The sequence below is a fragment of the Sylvia atricapilla genome, chromosome 3, assembly GCF_009819655.1.
Source record: "Sylvia atricapilla isolate bSylAtr1 chromosome 3, bSylAtr1.pri, whole genome shotgun sequence".
In the NCBI taxonomy this organism is placed as follows: Eukaryota; Metazoa; Chordata; class Aves; order Passeriformes; family Sylviidae; genus Sylvia; species Sylvia atricapilla.
In genome coordinates, this window is record NC_089142.1 from 90,622,571 (window position 1) to 90,642,979 (window position 20,409).

The window sequence follows — 20,409 nt, forward strand, 5'->3', positions numbered from 1 at the left end:
CACTACAAACACGGCTGACAGAGTGCTTCTGAAACTGAAATACTAGTTACAATTATATTCAGCATATAGAGATTCTGAACTCACTGCTCCTCCTAAAAATTGTCTTAAATGCTTTTACCCCTTCTTGCCAGTATAATCTGAGAACTATGAAAAAGAAAATTAAATTAAATTTTAAAAAGAAACTGCAAACCATGAATAGTCCCACAAGCACCAGAACAAAAGCAGTCAGTTGTGGATTTTATTTCTCACACTTAACTGGTGTTACTCTGAGAAGCATTTCCTATGTTTGGAGCCTATTTAGCGGCTCTTTCAATGCCAGCTCCCTGGTTCAGTAAGGGAAGGGCCAAAGCTGCTGCCTGTCCTTGGCAGAGTGAGAAACACCTTGGTATTTACACTTACAAGACATACTACAATACATTTACATTGAAGCATATTCAGCATGAGGTCTGGTTTGGACTGGCCAAATAAGTATTTAGGCACTGAGACATTTTGTATTAAGGTACTTTAGGGTTGTATGACACACAGGACTCGCAGACTCACATTAACTACATGCTTTGGAAAACAGACTAAAGTAAGCATAGTCATAAAACAAATATTAGGTTAAGGTAATTAAAAGTTCTAACAATTAATTCACTTACATCTCTATCTACTGTTGTTGCAAAACCAATGGCTTCCTTCTGTGTGCAGTTGACAGCCTTCTGAAGAGTATAAATAACTTGCTCATAGGTATGGACTTCATCATTAAACAGCATGCAGTAGTAAGTGTCACTCTTCCCACTTCAAAGCAAGGATTGAATTTATGTCATATAAAGCAATGTTAAAAGTAAAAGCAAGAGCAAAAGAAAAAATATGAGAAATACAAATCTAATGCAATTATTTTATACAAAATATTTCTGACAATTTTAGGAAAGACAGAAAAGATTCTTAAAATCAGAACTTGCATTTGCAACTGTAAATATCTGTAAGCCTTTAAAAGCTAGAAGACAAATACTATACTTACATCATTTCTAATCCAGGCAATTCATTTTCCTTTTCCCATGTTAATATATCTACTGCATATTTAAATGTAATGGCAAAAATATTATAAGCTCTTGCTACCATATCTTCTGGTAAGTGCACAAGAGGATCCTGGAAAGTACACAGAAAAAGCGAATGAGAAATTAAATGTCATTCAAAACAAACTGTCAAATTTGCACCTCTCTTTATCAAAGATGATGTAAGCATCTTTAATGATGTCTTTCTTTAAATGACTTTTCAGTTGAAAGGAACAGAGTCAATAATCATCCTGTTTTCTTCTTCCTCTTCTACACTGACAGTCACCAAAGCTATAATCTAACATTCAGTACCTGAATATTATCTTGGCTCTGATCATCCATTTACATTTTCACACATTCTTCCACTCTCATTCTCCTTGTTCTCCCTCCTGCACACCTATAAAGATAGCTCTTTGGAAGAACTTTAACCTCAGCTGTATTAAAACCTGCTTCTTCTGCTATGCCTTCAAAACTATAATTTCAAATCCTGTATCTTTTGTTCCACTTATCAATACTAGTAAACTGCAGAATACAAACGACCATGCATCTCTTGTCCTGCTTTATATGCAGCATGCATTAAAAGGCATAAGTCTTATCTATCCAGGCTTACACAACGTGCAGCACACTGGCATCGTGATTTATGATGCACATCTCTTATATGCTGTGGTATATAAATAATTAACTGCTGAGATGTAAATAGGTGCTCCATAACCATCTGTCCACATCTCAGTCTTGGTCACAGAGAGCTGCTCTCCTTTTATCTGTGGGCTGTGCACCCACTTGTGCCCATTCTGTGCTCTCCATTTGACAACTGCAGCAGCCTCTACAAACTTGTCCTGCTCTCTGTGCCAGAGCAGAATGGAGCTGCTGCAGCTGGGGGAATGGGAATGTGGAGGGAGAGGAAGCGCAGAGCTGCCTCAGTCTGCCAAGTCAAATGGACTACTTTTTGGAGCAGCAAATGAGAACCACTGGCAGCTCTGAATAAGACAGTGCAGGTACCACTGCCATTTCTCTCCAGTCCATTTCAAGGATGGTGAATAGAAATCATTATAAACCTCTTCTCCTAAGGAAGTTTTCTTTTACTGTATCAAAATTTAGAGAACAATTAGTTCCTCTTCTACAAACCTGGGAAGGGAACACTGCATGGCCTGGCAGGTCACCTGGACAAACACTATACACTGGGTCAGTGACTCAATTCATCATTTGATGTTTTGATGTATGTGCAATTGTTAGACAATTAAAATATTTAACAGTGGCCCAATTTCTGGTTTAGGATTACCCAATACTAAATCCTGTGCTTCACTACAGCTTAGGTTGTATAAAAATGGCCACAATAATCTTTCCTCAACTTAAGTGTGCATCATCTAAAGGAGCCTCTTGACAGACAGCAATTCACCTGTAGTAATAAAGTATATCCCCTACAGCCCAAGACTCTTTGAGAATATTTGGAAGCTTTACAAGAGTGGTAACAACTGCCATTTCTCTCTTTTTTTTTTTTTTTTTTTCCTCCATTTAAAAATTATCCATATTATTCATTATTATGAAGAACTATCAAACACCAAAGCAAAGGCAAACCATAAGAATCAGTTCTCCCTCCATTCCCAGCACTTTCAACATAGGCACATACCTAGGGGCAAGGCAGAAAACAGGCTCCAATAATGCTCAACAAACCATCCTTAACCTATCTCAAACACAACACTGCATAAGAGATCTCAGTCTCCATGGTTTATGGGGAAGAATTACAAAGCCTGCCCAGAACCTTGATTTTTCTGTCAGGCATGTCACTGTGTGAGTATCTTTGGGCACAGAAGTAGCAGTCCACCCAAAATTTCACCACAGGAGTTTCCTAAGGCTGCTGACTAATGTAAACTGGCATGTAGACCAAGTGGTGAGTCCAGCAGCCATGCTAGAGTCTTAGGGCTGAGTCAGAACAGATTTTAGAAAGAGCACTGTCACTGAAAATACAATTACAGCTGCTTCACTTAAACCATCAGATCAGCAAAATTACTACCACTGCTTGCCTTAGATTCTCTCTTTTAAAAAAGTCCCACAGTTTTACAAACTGTATATGTATACATATATATACACCACATACTACGTAAGAAAAGATGTGAGTGGCTGGGTCAGGAGCCCAATTAGCCACACCAGCTCCTGAGATGTAGTAACAGATAAAGAGTATAAGCAGAAGACATAATGCTTCCCTAGTCTCCAGTAACTTAAGACACTTCCCATACTCAAGATGGGACCTACAATTTTAAATGGTCATTGGTAATTTTTCCCTTCATAGCCACAATAAATTCCCTTTCAAACATACATAAGCTTTTAGCAATAGTGTTTTGCAGTGGTTAAGCCAACAGCTTGAGTACCTCCTGTAAGATGTGGCATGTCTTTTTGCATTTAATATGTCCAAGTTGTTATGCTTTAAATCTGTGGCGAAGATGTATTCTCTATTTACCTTCTTCATATCAAACAAGCCCTTTTAGAGACCTCTGCCTTACATCTCCATTATGACTTTCCTGTGACAACAAAGTATTTTGATTTTTAAAAATCCGTGCACTTCCCTTTGGTAAGAATCAGAATATCTGTTGCACAGACAGCTGAATTTGGCTTCTTGGTGCACATGATTACATACAGTTTTGTTTTGTTTTGGGGTTTTTTTTGCATGTTGCAGAATCCCTTGATTTCTCAGAATATGCAGAAAAACAAAGAAACAGAACTAAAGCTGCAGAGGTGACCAAGAACATACACAATGAAGCCTTTAAGTAGAAAACATTTTACGGAACTTCTTCAGATACTAATTTTTGCCTTAACACTGTGGTTCAAATATTACTATTAAAATTCCTACAGCCTCTCATGCAGAGTATACAAGACTAAAAATAACCTCACATGAACAATTTATATATACACACAGACATACAAAGTTAACAATGTTTTGAAACATGATGCCTCAATTGTAATTACCTCTTCTTCTGCAGTTTCTGAAGTGTTAAGCTCATGCTTTTGACAGTAAGGACCTTCCTTCCAAGCTTCTGTATCACCACAGTCACAGAAACCTCCTCCACCTGATGTTGTCATCTGAAAATATTTAAAAGCAAACCAATTCATGTGAATATGCATATATATAATATATGCACATTAAGAAATGAGTAGTCACAGCTGTACTACAAAAGCATGATCACAACACCTAGCTTTAGACAGCACCCTGTTAAAATAGCAGTGGAATCATGGCTACTTTTATGACAGCTGAAAACTTGTCTACCTCATCAGTGTTCCTATGTAAAAAAAAACAAAAACCCTGAACAACAAAACACCTTCAAACACCCCCATTCTGCCCCAAGTTTTCAGATTTTCTGAAGCAATTACTTGCCATGGCATCTGTACTATGCCAAATTCCCACAGTTTTAATCTGAACAAAGATAAATCATTTCACATGGCATTATTATACAGTGAGTAAAATATGTGCTTTATGACAAAAGGAATTGAAAGATTTAAGAATTGTCCCGTATGTAAGCACAGAAAAAAAGTACTAGAATTTTTTAATTATATATTTACACTTTTTTAATAAAAATTTGTTTTAAAGACCACCTCAAGTTGATAAACATAATAATACTTCTTTTTTGAATCACAACTATTAACTGATGCATAGAAGAATTCTTCTTTCACCTGTTTTTGGCATACTTGATATATTCTACACATACAGGCACATCTTAAAGTATCAACAAAACTAGATGGACATTTGAAAGAACATTTGCTGACACTTTTGGATGTTACCTAGACTTGTTAATTCAATAGGCTCGAAAAGTTAAAACCTATGTACAAGAAGTAAGCTGATATCAGCAAATTTGGCTGGATTTCTTGATAAAAGTTGTTGTGCTTGGAATTTTTTCCTGAATCCTAGTGTTCAGTGTAACCATGCATTGAACAGGTTTACATTAGCAGCAGTATTGTAAAAAACAGATTTACATAAAGGCTGCACTGGTAGTTTTCACTAAACTTCTTAGTTTAAAAACACACGACAGCATTTACTGTTTTCATTTTCTATTTCAACTTTATGTTTAAGCTTTACATAGAAGTGCCTTGATAATAAAGGTTTCTCAATAGCTTTTAAAAACAGTCAAACACAGAAGTCAAAACAATTCAAAACCCAAGTCTAAAGCGCTAAAATTCACTAAAGGGCTTGTGTTAAAAATAACATACATTTGTAAGCTTAACTGTTGCACATAAAGTTTAATTGCTCAAAATTTTAAAGTGTTAACTTCCAGAAGTTACACTCAGATAAAAACACACACAGGATTAGTGCAGACATTCCGAACTTTGTGTCCATTCAGCATTTGGAAATACTGTATACATTCTTCAACTTGAAACTGTTTCACACACACACAATCACTAATAACTATGTCATTATCCTGCAGGATCACTAACCCTGTATCGGTGCTCTCTGTGAATGCTTCCAAGAAAGCATTCCATGCACAACACACAAGTTGGGTCGACTGCGCAGTCTCTAAGAACAGCAACAACAGAAAGAAGGAAAAAAAAGCATTAAACACTTGCTTTTGCCTTTAATTACACATTTTACAACAGATAATTTTCAAGTATCACTGATATAAATCTTCTAACTAATGTATGTATTACTCTGAAAGAGGAAAGGGGTGGCTTTAAAGAGGGGAAACGAAAGAAAAAAATCTGTTCTCACAAAAGAGGAGCCTTTAAAATATTGTGTGGGTTGTATGTCTAGCTGGGTAATTCAGATATTGCCTTCAAGAGGTGAGACAAGTATTCAGGCAAGTAAACAGATGAGTTACATAACCCAGAATAAACCCAAGTAAGTTCTCTCAAGTACAGTGTACCAGCATCTCTGATCTCCAGGAATCAGAGGAGACATTTTTCACTGAAAACTAGGAAGAAAGATTGCACACAACAGACTAAATCAAACCTCTGCCTCCAAGTTCCGCCCCACAAGCTCAGTGATGAGCTGCAAGAACACTATTTTCTCAACCAGGAGATCAGAGACCATAACAAGGTCTTGTGTACAAACACTCCTGTATTAGACAGAAGGAGTATTTCTAGTAAAAAGGGGTAAAACAAATGAGACAATTACGCAGTATATTTAACTGTCCCCCTGAGAAACACTGAAAATTCTTGAACTCATGTAATGCAGCTGACTTCAAGGCACCTCAAGATTAAGGCAGCTGGGTTTTGCAGTGTAAAAATAAATAGCAACAGAATGTTTGTCTTATGATGATTATTATTAAAATCAGAGTTCAGAGAAACAACTTATTTTGTTTAAAAGAAAACTCTAGAGAGCACATGAAATCTCATGACAAAAAATCTCTTAATCTCATTTAACCAAAACAAATGATGGAAATATCATCAGGCAACCATTACTTACTATGCATCACTTACTATGCACATGTATTTTCTCCAGAGGAGCCACTGAAGGTGAAAATGTCAAAGCAAAAAATTATACCGAGCTCTTTTGTTTTAGAACAATTTATGTCCATGGCATTTTTGGGTTTTTTAGGTTAAAAAACCCAAACAAACTACCTCTTAATGCAACAATGTGCCTGCAGGATGTGGTAAATCAGTTCTACAACAGTGAATGTTGATTCTTCAGAGCTCTAAACTTGTGGCTGTGTACTTACAAATTCAGCACCATTTGTCAAGTAATTTCTCAGACAAGTAACTGTGCCAATACCTAAAGCAGAAGCAGACCTGTAAGCTGCACAACTGCACAGAAAATTAACTGCTTTTAATGTGAACTTGGAAAATAGTTCTTTGCTGTATTCCACAAAAGCTTAAATTTAACTCTTATTATTCTTCACTACCAGCCATAAGTTAAAGAAAATTAACACACAACAGGAATCAAATGCTTCCTAATCGACAAAAAAAAAGAGAGGGACTTCATCCTCAGTATGTTAATGATCAAATACTGTTCATATGGAGCAATGAAAATGTTGGGAATTCCATCATTTTCTTCTAAACATGCTTTCTCAAAACCACCAATTCAATATGTACCTGAAGTACCCCCCAGTTTAATCTTATCCCTCTCATCATAAAGAGGTCTCAAAGCATTTCCAAATCCAAAGGCCAGTAAGGTGTTATGTTTCTAGAAGAGGAGAGCACTAGAAAGAAAATTCTTCCACTATCATTCTCTCCTTGTAAATGAAGAGGATGGAAACCCTTGAAATTAGAGAGACATTCTGTCCCTGATGCCACCTCACCAAGTGTTCAAGTGTCCCAGTGAGTGGTAGAAACCACACAAAATGAGAGGAATTTGCGACACAAACAAAACTTAAACTACAAACAGTTCAGAAAATAGGAGATGAAAATGAACTTACAGCTAGTAATACAATAGCTTAAAACTGAAGATTCTTTTAAATACTTGTAATTGGTTAGGAAACTTTCTGTTCTCTTTCAAGTAAAAGTATTTTTAGATAAATCTAGAGATAGAGGTAGGGAAGGAGGTAGGAGCTGATACACTTGTTTTAAGCATCTGATAGATGGGTTGAGCAGGTCATGGAAAGAGTTCTAAAACACAGTATCAACACTAACAGCTGATATTAAACACCCAAAATACACACATATATACTTGCCCACTTACTTCTGATTAATGCCCTTAAATAACCCTTAAAGGTCACTCCAAATTATTTCTTAATCTTGCATTTCTTTTGTACAGAAAACATTATATGTTACACTAATTAATATTTTTCCATTTATACATGTGTGTTAATTTTCCCCTGATCCCACCTGTCACGAAAGACTGCCAGGTTACTTTAAAAATACATTTCAGTTATTAACTTTTCATTAGGACAGTATATTCTTATTGCAAAATGTTCCATGACTTCACAAATCATAAATACTTCACAATATTAAGTTGAACTACCTGCAGGAATACGTAGGCTCTCCCACTTTAAAGACACGGCCACAGAGATGGGAAGGTTTGTTTGCTTGCTCAAGCTTTGGAAAACCAAATGCAGGATCTTCACCACAAAGATACCATTCCATTGGTCCCAGCAAAACGTGCTGTGCCAGCATGTCTTCTCTCTGAGGGGCAGGGTTGGGACCCCTGCAGTAAATTTTTGGTACATAATAGGCCAGATGCTGGTATACTTCTTTCTGAAGGTCATTTGCTTGCAGCCATTTCTTTTATATTAGAAGAAATGAGAACACAAATTCTTCATTAATAAACAGATCAAACATAGTTCTAGCCATTTAGGTTATTTTATTTCTAAATGAAATATCTAAAATGGCATTGCAAAACTAGAAAGCCATGCTTCTTTCTAAGTGCTAAATCTAAATGATCACAAAAGACAGATGTTAGGAAAGGAATACATTTTATCCTTTTGGCATAGAGAAGATTTAAGAGAAAAATTCACTAAAATTTCCCCCAGGATGAATGACCAGTGAAATGTTGGCAGTGATTTTTAGGATAAGGGCTAGACTACACTGGTCACATTTCTCTGGAGTGCAGACAGATGCTGCCAGTTTGGGACACAGAGGATCAGCGGGAGCCTGGAGTTGGCAAGGAACAGAGACAAAAAGTACATGGAGAAAAGCAAACACAGCATTAGGTAACAGTCCCTTTCTCATTTAATTTCAACAAATCACCTGTGAAAATGAGGCAGTTTTGGTTTCTCCTGCAACCAAAATAACTCATCAGAATTTCTATTTCAAGTGTGATGTTAGATCCATGAATTCTTGCACTGGGTTTGTGAGGCAAGGTTTTGGTAGCAAGGCGGGCTACAGGCTGGCTTCTATTAAAGCTGCCAGAAGCTTCTCTATGTCCAAGAGAGCCAACACCAGATGGCTCCAAGATGGACCCACAGCTGGCCAAGGCTGAGCCCATCAGAGACAGCAGTAGCCCTTCTGGGATAACAGATTTAGTGAGAATAGAATGTTTAAGGGGGCAGAAATGGAGCAATAGCAACTGGGAGATGTGAGTAAGAATACAGGAGAAAGAACAGCTCTGCAGACCCCGAAATCAGTGCAGAAGGAATGGCAGGAGGTGTTCCAGACACCAGAGCAGAGATCCCCCAGCAGCCCACAGAGGTGCAGTGGGGAACAGATCCAACAGGGATCCTGTGCTAGAGCAGCTGGATGCCCCAAAGAGGCTGTGACTCCACAGTAGGAAGCCAATGCTGGAGCTGGCGTCCTGGCAGGACTTGTGACACTACAGGGAACCCACACTGGAGCAGCCTGTTCCTGAAGGACTGCACTCCCTGTGAGAGACCTGAGCAGCTCATGAGGAACTGTAGCCCACGGGAAGGACTGACACTGGAAAGGTTCATGGAGGACTGTCTCCTGTGGAAGGCACCCTGTGCTGGAACAAAGAAGGATGTGAGGAGTCCTCCCCTTGAGGAGGAAAGAGTGTAGAAACAATGTGAGGAATTGACCACAACCTCCATTCTGCATCCACCTGTATTGCTCAAGGGAGGAGGTAGGGAAAACAGGAGTGAACTTGAGCCAGGGAAGAAAAGGATGGGGGAAGATGTTTTTAAGTTTTGGGTTTGTCTCTCATTACCCTACTCTGATTTGATTGGTGATAAACGAAATAAACTTTTCCCCTAGTCAAGTTGGTTTTGCCCATGACAGTAATTGCTGAGTGACCTCTCCTGCTCCTTATCTCCACCACAATCCTTTTGTTGTATTTTCTCCCCTCTCCAGCTGAGGAGGGGAGTGAGAGAGCAGCTTTGGTGGGCACCTGGCACCCAGCCAAGGTCAACTCACTACAATTCTCTTAGTCAATCAATTGTAAAAAACAATGTTGGCAGATTTTAAAAGGCATCAAACTACTGAACTGCCTTAAGCCACTTAAAACCCCACAGATTTTCCTATTTCTTTTTCCCTGGTATATACATACAGAATAATAATAAAAAAAAAACCTCCAGGACAACATTTGTTTTATTTCTACCTTGTGGATAACAAATTTAGAAAGGTTTAAACTGTAAGTTAAGGCTGCAAGGTTTTTATAATGAACAAATAGGAGCAGCAGATACTGCAAGTGTCCACTGATTAAATCCTGTGTTACATAAACAGTTTCAGCATGCCATTTCTCATTGTAAATGTGACAACCAGATACCCCCTGGCAACTTCCAAAAAGAGAGTTCAAAATCAACCCAAAATTGTACATGAAAACACAGAATTAATTATGCCAATATAAATGGGTTTGCTGATCAAATGTTAGGGCTTGATTTACTCTGAATTATTTATAACTTACTCTAAGGAACTTATGTTTGAGATAACACAGTTGTAGTAAGTTCCTTGGGACACAGACATTCAGAGTCAGCTGAGCATCTGTGCAGACTTGGCTACATTTTTGCCTTTTTTTTAACATATTGAAGTAGTTTCATTTACTAGACATGTTTTTCTAAAGTAGAACTTAGTATTTTAAAAAATCCTAATTTGTGAGGGTGTTTTCTTCACTTCTCTTTTCCTATGTTTGACTTCTGAGAATCATGACTGATCTGCTAAATCTTTTTATATTCACCTAGTTTTGACGGTAGAAGGCCAGTTTTTTTCCCAAGGAAGTCCATGGGAAAAGGTTACCAAAAAGCCATAGCCAAGAATCTCACCATTCCCACCAGGATTCAGAGAATGCCATAGAAAAAAAAATATTTAAAAAGTAAAGTTTTCAACATGACTTTTCTTTTTCCCACCGGTTCATCCATCTTTTCCTCTTCTTCCATCAGTTTTGCCAAATAGCTACTACTGCCAGGAACTGACCCAATCACAGTGGCAGTGACTTAATCTTTTCCATGATTTCTATTTAATAAGGTTGTTTCTACATTGTTTTCTATAGCATATACTAGTTATTAAACTGCAGGATTTTTTTCCAGCAAAATATCTTTAACCTCAGTCTTTTAATTCAGCAGTATACTCCTAATTTCTATCTAGAAAACACACAGTGCATACGAGCTATATTACAAGCTCAGACAAATACTTGGGCAGAGAAAATTCTTGTTCCTCGAGTAAATGGCTTTCCCATCTCAAAAATTCTGGAAGTAAGTTGTCTGAAAGTTAGGTGTGGCAACGATGAACATCATCACATCCCAATCTGTTTGTGGAGCCAGTTCTATACACATAGCTGTGCATACAGTTTTGAAAATCAGATCCTGGATGAAATAATATCAGAAGGAAATCCAGGCTACTAGGACAAGGAAACAGATGTGACTCTAAGAGCTGCCAGGAAGCAACTCACAGGTCTGCTGTGCAAGAAAGGCTGTGAATAGAAATATATACATAGGTATACATATGTTGCACTATCTTTCTAAATTGCTACCTAGAGAGCAGTGAACTCCAGAAAAACTACTCAAAACTTTGCAATTTGTTCTTTAATACAAGCACTCTGCATTTGGGCAAGGTTTCAATTAGTATCTGTCTATCTTCTAACCTGAAATCACACACAAGAAAAGCTAATATTCTACTCTCCCAAGAGAGTTTTTTATTAAAAAGGGAAGTGTATTCATCTTCACTTCCTCCCTCCTCACACTCTCCTGCAACAACTTTAACTGCCCTGGGAAAAAAGAAATGTGCAAAGCATTGATCAAACAACACCTTACATAAGTAAATACCCAATAGGTCATCCGGGTTTCTATTAAACTCCCATCTAAGTTAAGAGATACTAGGAGAACAAAATGTAGAATACTAATAAACCATAAAACAATTCACTTTCCTGTTTCAAAAGCTAAAAGGTACAATTTATGGGATTTTTAGCAACACACAAAAAATTTGCAATGTAGGCTCATGTTATGTTAAAGAGAACTTTCTGTCTGTTTGTTCTTTGGAAGTTTATCTTTCTTGCTACGAGAAACTGAAGTCTTAAATGCTGCAACTATTGCTTTGGGATGGTATTTGTTTTGTCAATATTGGGCCATCAGCAAAGTTATGCTATCAGCAAAGGGGGCAGAAAAACCACGCTAGATTTGAATGATAGATTTCAGAATTGAAGCTTGTGCAGGTGGTGAGAGATAATAAAAACGAGAACGATTTGACTACATTTAAGTTGGCACTTCTATCTACAGCAAATTCCTAAATGCATTCCCCTGGGTACATGATTGCCTTGAATTTACCTAGAGTGTGACCCAAAAAAACCCATCTGCTATTCACACAGACAAGGTAATTTGGGCTCAATTTGGACTACTGTATAAATATTTGATGGAATTATTCGGTTTGTTGTAGAGAAGGAAGACTAATCCTGGAGCTAAACTAGCTAGGATATAGCTAACCGTGCACATTTGCCCATCTAATCGTACCTTTGTCGGCACTGAAGATATACAAACATAATCTGAGGATAATCTGAATTATAACAGTCTTTTATTTCGATCTGGAAAGCAGCCAATGTAATTGCCATTGGGACACACGCAGGTTTTATCTTATAGATAGGCAAATGAGCAGTCTCAACACTTTAACACATACATCCAGTTCCTCAAATGCCTAAAGTGTCTAAATGGACAAACATTTATGCCAGAAACAAAACTTCCTCCAAAGACTTTATCCTCGAGACTACATTCCTTTCCCAACTACTCTTTGTAAGAGCAGGAAAAGTAAATAAACAGGAGTAGATTTCTTCGAATATTACACTGATTTAACTAATACATCCTCTACAAACACCCCACTCTAGGATTAACTACTGCAAGCTTTTCCAAAACCGCATCTTAAACAGTGGGGAGGAAGGAAGGAAGAATCCTGCAATGGCACTTCCACACCGTATTTGGGGTCAGACATCCACCTAAATTCATGAGGGCGGGGATATCTCCCCAGGTCCAGGCGGGATTGTCGGCAGAGAGAGGCGAAGGGGCAGCAGAGGCGAAGGAAGGTAACTCCAGAAGCACTTAAGGAAGGGGCGAGATGCCCGGGCGCCCTCGGCAGGGGATGGCCACGTCCAGGCGGCTTCCAGGGAGCCAGCCACCTGCGCCAGCCGGCACAACGAGAAAAGCTGCCTGATCGCTGCCACGGATTTCGGATGCTGCAACAGCGACGCTGGCAACAACAGCGCGCTGAGGCCACAGCGGGCCGCCGCTGCCGGCCGGGGCTGCCCTCAGAGCCGGCCCCGGTGGGACGCGCCGCTCCCGGGGAGCTCGCTCGCCCGGCGAGGCGGCCTCGCCCCGGCGCCGGGAACGGCTCCTCCGGCCGGTGCCTCCCGCGGCCTCCGAGCCCCCGCTCCCTCCCCGCGCCGGGCCCGCCGCCTCACCACGGCGATCTCCTCGGCGGAGCACTCCAGCAGGCTCTTGTCAATGGCCTGCACCTCCGCCTCCAGGTCCGCCGCCATCTTCTCCCTCCTCCTGCCCCCTGCCCCGCGCTGCCGAGGCCGAGGCCGGGATAGCCGGAACGCGGCCCGGGCGGCCGCCCAGCCCGGGGAACACACACTTCCGCCCCGCCCCCCGCACGTCAGCGGCAGCCGCGCCGCGTTCTGGGGGCTGCAGTCCTTCCCCCGGCGCTCCGGGCCCGGGGCCGCGCTGCGGGACCTGCCCCGCCGCCGCCGCCGCCTCCGCTGCCCTTCTCGCCTCACGGAACACCAGGATCGCGGGATGGGGCAGGATGGAATGGACCACATCTTCTTGGTCTAACCTTACTGCTCAAGCGGGGTCATCCCAGAGCACATGGCGCAGGTTTTCGTCCAGACGGTTCTTGAGTATCTTCAGTGAGGGAGACTCCATAACCTCTCTAAGTAACCTGTTCCAGCGCTCAGGCACTGCGCTGTAAAGTTCTTTCTCATGTTCAGGTGGAAGTTCTGTGCATCAGTTTTTACCCCTTGCCTCTTGCCCTATTGCTCAGCACCACTGAGAAGAGCCCAGAGGTCCCCTCTCAGTCATCCCTTCTTGGGGCTAAACAATCCCAGTTGCCCAGCCTTTCCTCAGCCTTTCCCTCATAACAGACATGCCCCAGTCTCTCAAACATCCTCATTGCCCTCCACTGGACCTGCTGCAGAAGCTCCACATCTCTTTCGTACTGCAGAGCTCAGAACTGGACACAGCGCTGCAGATGAGGCCTCACCAGAGCTGGGCAGAGGGGCAAGATCGCCTGCCCTGACCTGCTGGAAATGCTCTTCCTAACGTGCCCCAGGATTTTGTTGGCCACCTTAGTCACAAGGACACTGCTGGCTCATGGACAGCTCGTTGAACACCAGCACCACCAGCTTGTTGTTCACCAATGACCCCCAGTGCAAAGCAATATTTGGGACCAGGGACATCTCCAGTGTGGCTGGCAAAGCTGGGTCCCGCCTCAGCTGAAATTCCCTTGGCAGCAGTGCCAGTGGGCAGTGAGGGCTTCCTGGAAGGCTCACACATTCCATGCAGGTGGACAGAAAATAAATCGGTAAATTATAGGAAGGCGTCAACTCCTGCTTTCAGACAGATGTTACTAAATAGCAGAAGCTATAAATTCTGTTGCTCAGCTTCCAGGGGGCCACCCAAACTGAGGCGTGGCTTGCTCACTCAAGTGGGGATACCGGTCTGTGTCTCCAAAAACAAGTCACCACCCCCAAACCCAGCAAACAATCATCCTCCACAACTCCATTTCAGCACATACAGGCTCAGCATCTTATGAGGCCTTTCTGAAAACCTGTTGTACTACTGCTGTACCCATGGGTTTGCCTTCCACCTCTGTAATTACAGCTGAGCCCAAACCAAGCAGACGTGTCTGACCGTGTGTGCAGCCACAGGGCACCTGAGCCTGCTGAGGTTTAAAAACACACCTTCCTCCCCTTGCTGGCAGCATCTGCATGGACCTAAGCATTGTGCACAAACTGAGTACTATTTCTACCTCACACCTCCTATCAACCTTCATGGCTGAGATAAGGACCCACTCAGCAGGAGCCTAACCTAGCAAATCCTGCTAAGGAAATCGCTGCTCTGGAGAATTTACACTTCCAAATCTAGACAATGCATGGGAGGGGAATAAACAGGCAGGAAATGCAGACCAAGTTATAATTGCCTGCAGTACTAGCTGAAGGCACCTATAAATGTTGCCTTTGCCAAAGAGTGCTAAGTTGCAGCAAAGCTGTGCATTGAGAGTGAATGCTGCTTCACATCTTATATTCCTTAAAACTTTGTAATCGTTCTCATAGTGAGTATGCATAGTTGCTTCTTCCCATTTTTTATCTCCTTTCCTCTCCCTTCTCCTCATTCTCCCCTCAATTAATAATTTACATATTGAGTTTCCCAAGAAAAAGCATAATTTATTTTTGTATGTCCCCTTCCTAAATGCAGGGTACATATTTTACTGTATTTATTTTTATCTCCTTTGCCACTTCTTGAGTAATTGTTCTTAAAATGCAGAAAATAATTATATACTCCTTAGAAGATCAGTAAAGCCCACACTGTTTCTCATTCATGCACTGTGCATGCCTAAGGAATACAGAATATGAATCTTCTTTGGAAAACAGCACAGGATGAAGGAAAGCTGTATCACTTAATTGTTTTTCTTTCTGGGCCACATGAAGAAAACGTTAGAAAAATCCTGGAGTTCAGTCGTGTGAAAGGCATCTTATTTTACCTAGCAAAGTGGGCAACCCAAACAGAAATTACCCTGCAAGGCCATTATTTCAATATGAACATCACAACTTCCTGAGTATAATTTTTTACAGCTTTGGAAAGAATTTTCCATAACATTTAGCCTGTGCCATTTACTTCATAAACAAAGATACTATTCAAATTCAGGAGTAATAATTAAGATTGAGGAGAATATCATCTGCCAAAAACCCTAACTCTTACCAAGTCTATTATCAGATAGAAACTGAAAAAGAGAAATATAGACAATTTTAATGTTTCGGCAGGGTTAATAGTAAACCTTCATGGCATTTCTCTGCTCTAGATGATATGTTTCTGGGTCTCACCATGCTTTCAACACACAAGATAGCCCATAGAATACTACATGAAAGATGCAGATGTCATCTATACTTCTTTCATCTCCTGACCTGTCTGTTCAAGCACTGCTTGCCTCTGCCATTAAAAAAAAAAAAAAAAGGGGGGGGGCGGGGAGGAAGGGGGAAGAAACCAACACCCAAATGGTAGTTTGACTGGCAATCAATTAACTTAACTGAAGTTTAGTATTTTTAATAAATGCTGTGTCCATTAAGAACACAATGTAAAACGGTGCCCTGGTTTAACCCCAGACAGCAACCAAGCCCCATGCAGCCATTTGCTTACCCCCCAGCCAGTAGGACTGGGAAAGAATTTGGAGGGTAAAAGGTAGAAAACTTGTGGGTTAAGAAATGGACAATTGAATGGGTAAAGCAAAAGCTGCACTCACTAACAAATAAAAACAAGGAATCTATTCACTGCTTCCCAAGGGCAGGCAGCTGTTCAGCCATCTCCAGGAAAGCAGGGCTCTATCACATGTAGTGTTTCTTTGGAAAGACAAACATGATCCCTCAAAAAGTTCCTCCCTCTTACTTCTGCCCTCCAATTTATATACTGAGCATGGTGTTCTATGCTCTGGAATATCGCTTTGGTCAGCTGGGGTCACCTGTCCCAGCTGGGTCTCCTTCCAACATCCCATGCAGCCCCAACTTCCTTACCAGGATGGCAGCACAAAAAGCAGAAAAGGCCTTGGCTCTGTGTAAGCTCCCTTCAGCAATAACAAAAAAAGTCTCCATATTATCAACCCTGTGTTCAGCGCAAATCCAAAATACGGCCCCATACCAACCACTGCAAAGAAAATTAACTCTACCCCATCCTAAACCAGCACAATAGGCATAATTGAGGAAATATCTGTTTTAGAAGGTACTAATGAAACACCCACTAGAAAGCTGCTTCTCAATGCACCAGAACTCACCCATGGCAGCCAAGCTGAAGCCCAGCTGGTTTGAGAGAGAAAGGACGTCCAGTAGAGTACGCTCCAGAGGGCTCAGCGTACAGTAATTCTGATTATCCTGGCTGAATGCTGCTTGAATGTGATCATCTTCAGGGCCAGTTGCATTTGCAACTAGGAATGGATGAAATCAAAAGGTAAAGGGATGTTGGAGGGAATTTTTAAGCAGCTGGTTTGCTGGTGTGTTCACTATACCTTAGATGCAGTCCATTTGACATCACTGTATTAATTTGAATGTAAATAGAAAAATACAGCATATCTAGACTGCAGGGATAAATGTCTGTAAAGAAGGATCAGAAAAACAATATGCTATTTAATGGAATTTTCTGGAAATCATTATGAAAGTGAGTCTTGTGAGAAGGATTCAGAAATGTTTCTATTATCTGTGAAATGTTTCCTGGTACAGCTAAAAAACATTTTAAAAGCACTTCCATGTCTGTTCACTAAAACAATGATGCACTTGCAACTTAATTTGAGGCTTAACTATTAAAGCAAATGATCAGCATTTTGCTGCATAAAGTTGATGTTACATATCTATATCTAAAAACACTTTGAAAAGACATTTTTTATCTTTTAAATATTCCCTAAGTCAGCAACCCTTTCCACCAAATAAAGCGTGTGTCTAAATGTAGGATTCAAGTTTGTATTTTCAGTAACAGTAATTTTGATTAAACTGTTTCCTTAGCAGATACTGAATGACCAAAGTAGGGATTTTTACATAGCAAATACAATTTTTAAAGCCATAATCATTTACATGGTTTCCCTCCCTTCCTCTTCAGTGCCAGATAAGGTAGGTTTGTAGTCACCATCTCCTTCAGAGTCTTCAGATAAATTCAGATGGTAATTCTTTTATTTCTGTACTGCCAATTCCAATGACAAATTATGCTGACCAAAATAGAATTTTTTCCTGTGATAATGTTAATTAAAAGATGAATTGTGAATGAGGTGAACAATGACACCCGGTACTTGGTGGATTGATAAGACATAGTTCACTAAGCAAGACATTCAGAACAAAAGAGCACATGGTAATCTGCAAACACAGGTTATTTTAGGAATTTGGTTCAGAATTAGAGTATTAAAAATACTATCTGACAAACTGTAGGCGATTCTTTGTTCCTCGGAGGCACTAGTGCTATAATATCAGCCCTTTTAGCAATAAATCCGAATAAGCTTATTTCTTTTCCCCCTGTTTTTGCATGAGCTTAGATTATAAGTGTATAATATCCTAAACATGATGTCAAGGAAAATTGTTTTCAAAACGATACTGAAAGCAGACCATATTGCATAATAACAGCGAACATAGGAGGCATAATGAAAGCGTAAAGATACTTGTGGCCATGTTCCCGTCTGGTGAATGCTCTCTGCAAGTCTAGCAAAGGCAGTTACATAACTGATTTTTATTGCATTAGGCAACAGCAATATTGCTAAGCAAACCGATGTGCAGAATTAGAAAGCTGCTTCTACAGTGGAAATGAAGAAAAAAGACGGAGGAAGGGCTCTCACTCAACATCCAGTAAGAAGGCAGGGCGAGAGGATGTGCATCTTCATTAGTGGATCATGTCAGGGGGACGACATGATTTATTTTCATCATGCAGTGCCTTAGAAAAAATACAGTGCCAACTCAGTCCATGATAATTTCACTGCTTTCTGCAGCGTAACGTGTCAACAGTCTAGAGCTCAAGCTGGTAAGTTAAAACATCAGCCTCTAAAACAGATTTAACAGGAGTTAAGATAATAGTTTCTAATGAGTTGCACAGGGGGAAAAACTAACATTGGAGCAAAGGGAAAAAACTATGCATGCAAAAATATGCCTGATCTCATCTGTTTTCACTGTAAATTCAGAACACTGCTAGTGTGTATTTAGACATAGCAGTTAATACACGCTGGGGGATGAATAGATCAAGAGCAACACAGCCCAGAAGACCTCGGGGGTGCTGGTGGATCAAAAGCTGGACACAACCCAGCCACGTGCACTGGCAGCCCCGAAAGCCAAACGTGTCCTGGGCTACATCAAAAGCAGCCTGGGCAGCAGGCCAAGAAGGGGGATTCTGCCTCTCTGCTCCCCTCTGGTGAGACCCTCCTGCAGTGCTGTGTCCAGCTCTGGGGCTCTCAGCACAGAAAGGACATGGACCTGTTGGAGGGAGTCCAGAGGAGGCAACCGAGATTGTTAAAGGGATGGAGCACCTCTCCTGTGGGGAAATGCTGAGAGACTTGGGATTGTTCAGCCTGGAGAGGAGAAGGGTATGGGGTGACCTAACTGTGGCCTTCCAATACTTGAAAGGATCCTAAAGGAATGATGTAGAGGGACTTTTTACAAGAGCCTGTAGTGACAGGACAAGGGGGAACGGATTCAAACTGAAGAGACTAGGTTTGCATTATATATTAGGAAGAATTTCTTTATTGTGAGGGTAGTGAGGCACTGGAAGAGATTGCCCAGAGAAGTTGTGGATGTCCCATCCCTGGAAATATTCAAGGCCAAGTTGGATGAAGCTCTAGGCAACCTGGTCTAGAGGAAGGTGTCCTTGATAACAGCAGGGGCTTTCAAACTAGATGATCTTTAAGGTGCCTTTCAACCCAAATCATTCTATGTTTTTAGGATACCAAGAGGTCTGTGAGCTGGTACCAAGGAAGTCTATGTTTGTGGCTCAGAAGTGGTCAGCTTTAACACCTAGGAATGTGCAAGAACCACTTGAAATTTGTTCTGTAGCTAATGCCCTTCCCCTGCACTTATTGATGTCAATGAACATACAGACTTATGTTGCAACCTTCCCCTTTGCAGGACTTTCTTTCACGTGGTTGACTATTTTTCAAGTTTGAACAAACTTCAGTATTCTTGAGACTTCTGCCACTTGCGTTTGCATGGCAAACAAAGTGGCAGGAGGTGGGGTATAGGGAGAATCAGTCAGCCGTATGTAGTGTATGCAATGCAACTGCTGATGTTGTGTTGCCGTAGGACCAGACCTCCAGAACCCTTGCACTAAGGAAGAGGAGTCACGCTATTTAGCATCCACTGCAGCTCAAGCAAGTACACTGTCAAAGCTCGGGGCCCCAGAGCCGCTCCAGCGGGTGTAGGATATGGTGAGGTGGGCAGGTTAAGCAGTCCTCCTGAGCCATGCCCGCCCTGGTGGCTCCCCCAGGAGCCTCCCTCCGGCGGGAGGCGAGGGCAGAGCCCGGTTCCCGTTGCTTTTCCCGCTGCCGGCGCCAGGTGTCGGCAGGCGGCGCGGGCACGGCGGTGCAGGAGCGCCCCTCTGCCGCCGCTCCCAGCCTGCGCTCCCGGCTCCCGCTCGCTCCAGCCGGCCACCGGAAGGGTGTGGTGGGTGCTGGGGCTGGAGCAGCCGTGCGACTTGACTTTCCTTCCCCCCTTCCCCTCTCAAATCGAGCGTTAACTGCTTAGTGGCTGATACTTCGGGAAATTCAAGGCATTTTTTGAATGAGTCAGATGTTAGAAGATAAATGCGCTGTGCAGTGCCTGGGGGCCATGGATAGGGCTTTGGGTGGTAGGAAAGGCAGGACAGGGAGAAACAGAAGTGGCCATGGAGAGATGGATGGCAGGATGAGTACTGCA

At 41.5% G+C, this 20,409-nt stretch overlaps 1 protein-coding gene across 7 annotated transcripts in view; it reads right to left on the minus strand.

Annotated features, from left to right (window-relative positions):
- The window catches only part of UBR2 (ubiquitin protein ligase E3 component n-recognin 2), a 56,309-nt gene extending 42,930 nt beyond the window's left edge, over nucleotides 1-13,379 (minus strand). For 3 of the 7 annotated variants that reach the window (XR_010743285.1, XR_010743286.1, XM_066316118.1), the window contains exons 1-6: nucleotides 13,225-13,379; nucleotides 7,918-8,177; nucleotides 5,457-5,535; nucleotides 3,996-4,109; nucleotides 1,001-1,128; nucleotides 639-777 (exon numbers count right to left, since the gene is read on the minus strand). Coding sequence is in view for 4 of the 7 variants with exons in the window: in XM_066316118.1 (XP_066172215.1) it covers nucleotides 639-777; nucleotides 1,001-1,128; nucleotides 3,996-4,109; nucleotides 5,457-5,535; nucleotides 7,918-8,177; nucleotides 13,225-13,302 (798 nt within the window). In the remaining 3 variants the exon portion in view is untranslated. The remainder of the gene's footprint in view (nucleotides 1-638; nucleotides 778-1,000; nucleotides 1,129-3,995; nucleotides 4,110-5,456; nucleotides 5,536-7,917; nucleotides 8,178-13,224) is intronic. The other 4 variants (XR_010743284.1, XM_066316116.1, XM_066316114.1 and 1 more) reach the window with 2 other exon arrangements.
- Nucleotides 13,380-20,409: the final 7,030 nt, after the last annotated feature.